This window comes from Penicillium angulare (genome assembly GCF_028827245.1).
Source record: "Penicillium angulare strain IBT 27051 chromosome Unknown utg000009l_segment0_segment0, whole genome shotgun sequence".
NCBI classification, from domain to species: Eukaryota; Fungi; Ascomycota; class Eurotiomycetes; order Eurotiales; family Aspergillaceae; genus Penicillium; species Penicillium angulare.
The window spans coordinates 1,363,086-1,373,101 of record NW_026623168.1 but is presented as its reverse complement, the minus strand read 5'-3'; the positions used below and the strand labels follow the sequence as shown (position 1 = coordinate 1,373,101).

Here is a 10,016-nt window from a genome sequence, read left to right as displayed (position 1 = left end):
ATTAATTAAGTACTAATTCATAGATATATTTTAGATAAAGTATATTATTTACTTATATATATTACTTACTTACTAAATATATTAAGTTTTTTCTAAGTTAAGGCTATAATATAATATATTATAAGATTTTAAATTACTTTTAATTTATATTTCTTTAAATAGTAGTTACTATAACTATAAATAAAGATCTACTTATAGATAAATCTCTAAAAGAACTAAAATTATTAATTAAAGAACTCTAAAATAAAGATAAGATAGTTTAAAAAAGAATTAATATAATTTAAAAAGATATTTTATAAAGAAAATATTAAAGTATTAATTTTAAGAAACTTTTATATTATAAAGAATATCTTTATATTCTTATTATTAGAAATCTAAAATAAAAACTAATTAAACTTTATTATAATAAATAACTTATAGAATATTTTAGAATATATATAGAAGAACTTTTAAAAAAGAAATTTTATTAGGAATATTTACTAAAAGATATATAAGAATATATTAAAATATATTTAATATATTAAGAAGTTAAAGTATTTAGAGATTATTTCTATAAAGAACTTTAATCTTTTTCTATATTTTATAGATTATTTATAAAACTAAATATAGATTTTATTATAAGACTTCTAATTATAATCTTTAAAAGAAAAAAATATAATATAATCCTAGTAATTATTTACTAATTTATAAAATTCTTTTAATTTCTTTATATATTAATAATAATATCTATAAAAGATCTTACTAAACTTTTCTTTAATTAAATTAAACTTAAATATAGAAATCTAAAAGAAATTATCTTTAATTAAAAGTCTATTTTTATAAATAGATTTTAGTTATAACTCTATTACTATTTTAAGACTAAACTATAGTTTTTTATTATATTTTATTCCTAAACTAATAAATAAATAAAAAGACTTAATTAGGTTTTAAAAGATTATCTTAAATATTTTATTAATAAAAAAATAATTAAACTAGGCTTAACTCTTTAAAATAATATAATTTATATATAATAATACTATTAATATATTAATTAATAAGATTTCTTTTTATATATTACTTAGATATAATCTTAATTTTTAAATCTAAACTCTTAATAAAATACTTAAGAAAAAGATTCTTAATATTAAAGAATAAATAAATTATCTCTAGAATATCTATAAAAAACTATAAATAAGCTTTAAATTATATAGGAAATATAATAAAGATCCTATAATAAAAATTATAAACTAAAGAACTTTAAAATAAGAACCTTTATATCCCTTTTAATAAAGAATCTCTACTTTAAAGCTAAAGAAAGGAAACTATTCTTTTATTAAATTAAATCCTTTTATATTCTTATAAAAATTAGTATCTAGATCTATTATATTATATTATTAGAAAAATACTTAAGATTATATAATATCTTCTCTATCTCTCTTTTTAAACTATAGAATAACTAAAATAATAATAACTTATAAATACTAATACTAGAACTTAAAGATAAAAAAGAATAGGAAGTTAAAGAGATTTAAGATAAAAAAGTCTTTAATAAAGTACTATATTACTATATAAAATAGATAGAATAATCTTTAGAATATAACTAATAGAAACTAGTAGAATACTTAGAAAATATAAAAGATATAATAGCTTTATTTAAGAAAAACTAAGTTTATAAAATAATATTCTAATAATACTAAAAACCTCCTAAAACCCCTTTAAATTATCTTTAAATTAATACTAGATAAGGAAAAGCTATACTAAATAAAGCTATTTAAATTAAAAAAGAAGAGAATAAGTAAAATAATAAAATAATAAATTACTATAGAATTCTATATTAATATTCTACTATAATCTCTATAAAAAAGGATTAAATCCTATTTTACTAAAGAGTAAAACTAATATTATTAATCTATAGATATAAAAGATTATTAGGATAGTAAAAAGACTAAATAAGAAATAAACTAGCCTTAATATTTAACTCCTTTTAGTATTTAATAATAAATATAGTATATCCTTCTATAGCTTAATCTATATTCTATAAATCAAAATAGAGCTTATAATCAGAAAGATAAATAAATATTATCTTTTAAAAAAATACTAAAAGATAAATAGATCTCTTTATAACTATAGCTTTACTTTCTTTATTCTAAATAGATACTATATTACTAATAACTATTATAGTAGTACTACTACTTTAAACTTTATATATCTAGTTAAAGATTAACTAAAGCTAATATAAATTACTATAAATTCTATATAATATCTAAAATAAATTAGTATTAAATTAAATATAACTCAAAAAAGAACCTTACCTAAAAGTAATTCTTACTATATTCTTTATATAAAGTATAAGTAATTAAGTTTATATAGTCCTAATTATATTTAATCTTAGGAATAGTATCCTTAGGAGGATAAAGAGCTATCTTAGTAATATATTTAATATAAAATATAAAGAAAGGATAAATAATTTAATTATAAAGAGAGTATAAGCTAGTAGAAGTACTAATAATACTTCCTATAATACTTTTATTATCTCTATTACCCCTATTATCTCTATTATCTTTATTATTATTATCTCTATCTCTAGTTTAACCTTTATCTCTAGTTATATAATAATTATTGTAGTAAGGAGGATTACTAAAAACACTAGAAGTAATAGCCTTAAATATATTAAAAAGAAATAAGATAAAAACAGAGAGTAAGAAAATAGAGAGTTAAGAATTAAGAGCTAAGAAAAGAAAAAAGATAAGAGTTAAAAAAATAAGAGAGAAGCTCTTATCCTAAAAATATTAAAGAAACTATATTATTTTATTTATATCTATATATAAAGATACCTAAGATAGTATTAGTCCTAGAATTTTTATTTAATATAATATTACTAAATATAAATTACCTAATTAAATATAGGTTATATAAATAGTTAAGTTAACTATTATTAAAAGAGAAGGATAAATTATTATAGGATTCCTAAATCCCTTTAAGTACAATTTAGATATAATTTATAGTTACTCTATAGATAAATCTACTATAATACACCTACTAATATATAACTACCCTAAGTCCTAATAAGCTCTATTAATATTAAAATATATAAATAATAGCTATAATTCTTGTTCTATAAGAATCAGTTCTATATATTAACTATTCTAATTGATCTCTACTATCCAATATCCTTATCTAGTTACAGGTCTCTAGCCTAATAACTTAGTAACTATTATAATAGCCTAAATCCAGGCCTTACTATTATAGGCTAATACCTGGTATAAGGTCATATAGTATATATAACTATAATAACCTAATATATAGAATACCTACTTAGTAATTCTCTCTTTAAGCTTTTTATATATAGTATATAGCCTAGCTTAATTAAATATAAATTCTACTTTAGCCCTTTATAAATAAAAAGCTTCTAATTAGATATTATAAAAATCTAAAACTATATATAAATTATCCCTAAATCAAGAGTAATTCAATAATATAACCCTTAAGTAAAAGATATAGAAGTCTATAAGCTTACTATTATAGATATAGATACTACTATAGTAAATAGTATAGTTATAAGCTATATAAAGTAAATAGAATAAGCGAATTAATATAGAATATATAGTATAGAAGAAATTAATATAATAATATAACTAAGAGTATATTACTTAAGATAAACAAATCTATTACCTAGAGACTATAATAAAGCAATTAGTCTTATAGTCAATAATAATAATAATAGAAGAACTAATTTTAATATAAACTATAGTTAAATTAACCCTAGAATCCTTACGATTAGAACCTATATATTACCTAAAGATATAACTACTAGACCTAATCCTATTTAGAGGAAAAGCAGCTAACTAACTAATATAATATATAATAATAGAGAATAAACTATATATTAATAGTATAGTAATTAGCTTATCCTAAGATTAGTTTATATATATATTCTCTAGGCTTAAGAAGCTTATTTAGAAGAATATTAGAATCTTTATAAAATTATAATAAAATAATAGGGATCTATAGATAATTCTAGACTATCTTAAGGGTATTTATAGAGATCTAAATATTAAAGTATATACTATAAGATATCTCTACTAGATATATTAATTAAATAATATATCTTTTATAAAACTCCTTCTTAGATTAGAGAAGGAGTTTATAAATATAGATATCCTTAAATAGTATAATAAAATAAAGAGATAGATCTTATTAGGATCCTTAAATAAAAGTATAATAAATTTATTAATAAATTATAGTATTCTTACTATATTTTTAGATCTTATTATTTAATTTTATAAAATTAATACTAATATAGATATCCTTAGTATTAATACTCTAGAAAGATTATACTATATATATATCTAGTAGTACTAGGACTTAATAGATTAGATCTTAACTACTATAGTTAATTAAACCAAATTCTATATAAAACACTATTAATTAGAGTCTAAAATAAATAAATAAGTAAAGTAAATTAATTATAAAGAGATAAAAAAATAATAAGATAAAGGAAGATACCTTTATTATAATAAATAAGGCTATTTTATTATAAAATATTTCTTATTAGCTATATAATACTAAGGACTAAAAAAGAGATACTTTTATAGGATTAAAGATAAAAAAGCTAGATATATAACTAACTATAAGTTAAATATATTAGCTTCTAAGAATAAACTTTTCTTAAATAAGGATTTAAGAAAAGAATAACTCTAGTTCTAAGTTATAAATAGAAATAAAAAGAAGTTAAAAAGCTATTAAAATAAGAAATACTATTATTTCTAGTCAATACTAAAATAAATAAAATCTAATTTATATAAGCCCTAATTAATAGTAAATACTATTATTATATAACTATAAATAAAGTATTAGTTTAGTTACTTAATCTCTTATATATTAGGATATCTATATAGATCCTAGATAGGATAGTCCTAAATTAGGATTAAATTACTTAGGTTATATACTTTAACCTAGATATTTATAACTATTAGTAAGAATAAGTATTTATATATATTATTCCTTAATAAAAGAATAGTATAATATTAAGAGATCCTTAACTATAAGATATTAATAGTTAATACTTAGTAAGAAAAGGATATATTAATATATTTATAAGAAATAGAAAGTAGATAAAATACTAGAACTATATAGACTATATAATTAGATTAACTAATATAAGGAGAATATAGATTAAAAAGTAAATAATCTAATTACTATATAACTTTATTTATAGAGAGAAGTAGCTAAATAACTATAAATTAGTAAAGTTATAATAAATAATATTAAGAAAGTACTATATCTAAAGAAATAAGATAATCCTAAGAATAAGCTACTAAAATACTATTAATAGTAGTTAGATATCTTTAGCTAATAGTTAATTAATAAGTTACTTCTAAATTAACTAGAAATTAACTATAAAATCACTCTAAAATAAGACTATAATAATATTAAGGAACTATCTTTATATAGTTCTCTCTATAATATAAATAAAGAAAAGCTTCTATATCTATAGAAAATATTAATAGATCTTCTTAGAAAAAGCTTTATCTAAGTAAGTAAATTATTTACTATAGTCTTAGTCCTACTAGTAAAGAAACTAAATAGAGAAGTATAATTCTATATTAATTACTATAGATTAAATAAGTTAATAATAAAGGATTATTATTTATTATTATTAATTAGAGAAATACTAAGGAATATAGAATAAACTAAATAGTTTTCTAAGTTAGATATTATTATTACTTTCTATAAGATTTATATCTAACTAAAAGAAAAATAGAAAATAGTATTTTAAATATAATATAGTCTATATAAATAGAATATTACTCTATTTAAGCTAATTAATATATTAATAACTTTCTAAAGATATATTAATAAGATCTTATAAGAGTATTTTAATAATTTTATATCTATATATATAGATAATATTATTATATATAGTAATAGATTATTAGAAGATTACTAATAGAAAGTAGAATAAGTACTATAGAAACTATAAGAAGTAGGCCTATAGTATAATATTAGAAAATTAGAGTTTAAGTAAGATTCTATAAAATATCTAGGATTTATTATATAAATAGATAAGAGAATTTATATTAATCTAAAGAAGGTTATAGCTATTTAAGAATAGGAAGTATTAAAATTAATATAAGATATATAGAGCTTCCTTAGATTTGCTAACTTTTACTACTTATTTATATTCTAATTCACTAACTTTTCAGTATCCCTAATAAAATTAATAAGAAAAGATACCTAATTTATATAGGATAATAACTACTAATAAATATTTAAAGAATTAAAGAGCCTTTTTATTAATACTCTAATTCTAATATATTTTAAAAAGGATAAGAAAACTATTATTAAGATAGATATATTAGGATAGACTATAGAAACTATCTTATTATAATATAGACTAGATAAGTAGCTATATCTATATATTTATCTCTCTTAGAAACTATTACTAATAGAGTTAAATTATAAGATTTATAATAAAGAGCTACTAATAATTATATATATTCTCTAAGAGTAGAGACTAAAGTTAAAGATAATATTTTAATTTACTATTATAATAAACTATAAAAACTTATAATATTTTAGTAAAGTATAATATCTAAATAAATAATAAATAAGATAGATAGATATTCTTATAGAGTTTAATTATAAACTAAAATATTACTTTAAGAAGCTTATTATAAGACCTAATATACTTTTATAATAAAGCTAAGATATCCTATAGTATATTATAGATAAAAGGCTATTAAATTAGTTCTAAACCCTATTAAAAAAGATATAGATTAAGATAGAATAACTTAATCTACTAGTAGTAAAGAGAATTAACTTTAAGAAGGAAATACTTCTATTTAAGAAGCCTATATTATAATAAGAATAAAAGAATATAAGATCTACTAATCTAGAGTATTAGAAGATATATAAAGTCTTAGAAAAGGAAGACTAGTAAATTACTACTAAAGTAAATATAAAAATAAACCTATTAGAATACTATCTAAATAAATAAAGACTACTTTACTTTAGGTAGTAGATATAGATCCTAAATAATAAGATATTATATATAGAGATTATATAGAAGATCTATAACTCTTATATTATAGTATATTCTAGTTAAGATACTATCTATATAATACTATTATAGAGATTCTTCTAACTAAGAGTAGTAAGAGATATATAATACTTCTTATAAAACTATATAGTTTATATTTATAGTACTATATAGTATAATATAAAGTATAGACTACTAAAACTATTATTAATTCTATAGTAAATATAGATAGAATTATCTATAGATTTTATTATAGAACTACCCCTAATAGTATATATAGATATAATAAATTTAATAGTAATTATAGACTAGCTTATAAAAAGTATAATTCTTATAAATATAATAGAGATAACTACTAAAAGAGTAATAGATATATTCTTTACTTATTTTTATATATACTATAGGCTACTATAAGTAATTATAAATAACTATAGATCCTAATTTATAGATATATTCTAATAAATAGTATATAAGAAGCTATTAATTTAATATTAACTATTAACTACTTTCTATCTATAATCTAATAGTACTATAAAATATATAAACTAAGAAGTTAAATAGATTTTATATATATTTATAATCTATATATAAAATAATTAGAGTATATTATTTCCTATTATTACTATAGTAATTAATAATTATAATACTAGTATAATAAGACTATTCCTCTTTTTCTTTATATATAGTTACTATATTAACCCTATTAAGATAGAAAAGATAAAGAAATCTTATAAAACCTATATATAACTAGGAATTATAGATAAAATATTTATAAATTAATTATAAGAAGCTATTAATTAAGCCTAAACTATAATTACTTTTATATAAGCTTTATAGAAAGAGTAATTAAATAAATAATAATAGGTTATACTAGTCTATAAAAAAATAACTAGATATAGTTAAATTTATAGAATATATATATATAATAATTAATAAAAAAGCTAGACTAGCTATATACTTAATATTAAGTTTTAGATATCTTTATATTTTATATAATATAATTAGAAATATCTACTAATATCTATTTAATATTTTATATAAAGCTAGTTAAACCTATTATTTTAGACTTATTTTTATTATAGATTATAGATAATTTATATTTCCTACTAATACTAATTAATAAGAAACTTAAATTTAAAATAGAAGAGATAATAAATATAAGATATAAGAAAATTAGTTAAGAATACTATAATAAAACCCTACTAAAATAGATAGATTAGGTAGAATAGACCTAGTAGAGTCTTAGCGACGTTCGAGATTACTCTATATTAGATACTTTTAAAAGACGATTCAGCCCCGTTTCGACTCTATTATAGGCTTAAAGACAACCGAATATAACTATAATATATATAAGAAGGACTATCCTAAAGGGGGGATATTGTTATAGGCTAATACCTAGTATAAGGTTATATAGTATATATAACTATAATAACCTAACACGTAGAACACCTACTTAGTAATTCTCTCTTTAAGCTTTTTATATATAGTACGTGGCCTAGCTCAATTAAACATAAATTCTACTTTAGCCCTTCACACTTACAGACTAAAAAAACCATTAAACAGCGATTATTAAACCTCAAAGATAATAGAATTTTATTATTAAAGATATAAATCAATCTATTACCAAGTAATATACTAAGGAAGATAAAAAAGAGAATAGGCGGCTGGTTTAAGATTTCAAAAAATACTTTAGATATATACCTTCCCAAAATCCGACAGAAGATCTAATTATTACGTTATCTACACTAATTCTAGGCAAAAATAGTGATATAATTGCTCATTAAGATTCTTTTATTATTTAGTGAAAAAATTGATTTTTTGTTACATGTTTTCCCTTACAGTGATATTTTCCCTTACGGTAGGGGACACTAATTGGGGGTATCCCAATTAGTGGCCGACGGCATGGCTATCCCTTTACTAATTCCCCGATCCGAGGAACGTGATTAGTCATACCGATAAGCCTCCCGGGGCTTATCAGAAATATCCGAATTCTTCAAATCTTTTTTCTCTCTTAGTCTATTCCTGTTGCTTCTACAACCACAGCCTTGATTTATTAGTCTTCTACCGCCCTTAAGTTCACGATGGGGGTCCAGAGAAAAACCCGCAAGTTTGCGCAAACAAAAAGGGCAATCTCGCAACGTGATAATCGCCTGTTCGTTCCAATTCCACCCCAATGCATGTCGAGTTGTTACTAACCCGATCGCAGGAAGGATAGCGACAAAGACAAGACTGACGAGAAAGACAAATCTAAGAACGATGATTTGATCCGAGAAGCGTATGTCATCTCTTGCTGTTTCCTATCTCTCTTTTTGCTTAATGGCCTTCACCCATGCTGACTTCCCACCTTATAGGCCACAGGCTCCCTCGTCTCTCTTCTTCCAATACAACACGGCTCTCACACCCCCATACTCTGTCCTTGTCGATACCAATTTCATATCTCATACTATTCAACATAAGCTTGATGTCATTCCCACCATGATGGACTGTTTGTATGCCAAGTGCATCCCGGTCATCACAGATTGTGTGCTCGCTGAGTTAGAGAAGTTGGGCCAGAAATACCGCTTAGCTTTGCGTGTGGCCAAAGACCCGCGATTTGAAAGAATTAAATGCGACCACAAAGGAACCTACGCTGATGACTGCCTGGTGGATCGAATCATCAAACATCGAGTGTATATTGCAGCGACCAACGATCGTGATCTTAAAAGACGAATTCGGTAAGCTTTACTCGCTTTGGGTCCGCCCAGGTAGCTTGCCCGCAAAAGCGTATTGACTCATCCATTGCTAACCCGAGTTATAGAAAAATCCCCGGTGTTCCCATCATGAGCGTTGCCCGTGGGAAATATGTCATTGAACGACTCCCAGACGCACCCGAGAAGTGAAAGCATAATCTCTAAATCTATGCTTCAACACCTCTAACACCATCGCCGCTTTCACTTGGGACACCTTTCAGCCCCCCTGGGTGGTAAGCCTCAGCATGATGAGTTTGTTCAAAGGG

The 10,016-nt window shown here is 21.4% G+C and overlaps 1 protein-coding gene across 1 annotated transcript; it reads left to right on the top strand.

Annotated features, from left to right (window-relative positions):
* Window positions 1-9,102: 9,102 nt before the first annotated feature.
* Window positions 9,103-9,900, top strand: N7478_012069 (rRNA-processing FCF1 family protein; the record flags this gene model as incomplete). Its single annotated transcript, XM_056928283.1, has 4 exons — window positions 9,103-9,173; window positions 9,228-9,296; window positions 9,373-9,735; window positions 9,819-9,900. 4 exons carry the CDS (start codon window positions 9,103-9,105, stop codon window positions 9,898-9,900), a joined length of 585 nt encoding a protein of 194 aa, XP_056774010.1.
* Window positions 9,901-10,016: the final 116 nt, after the last annotated feature.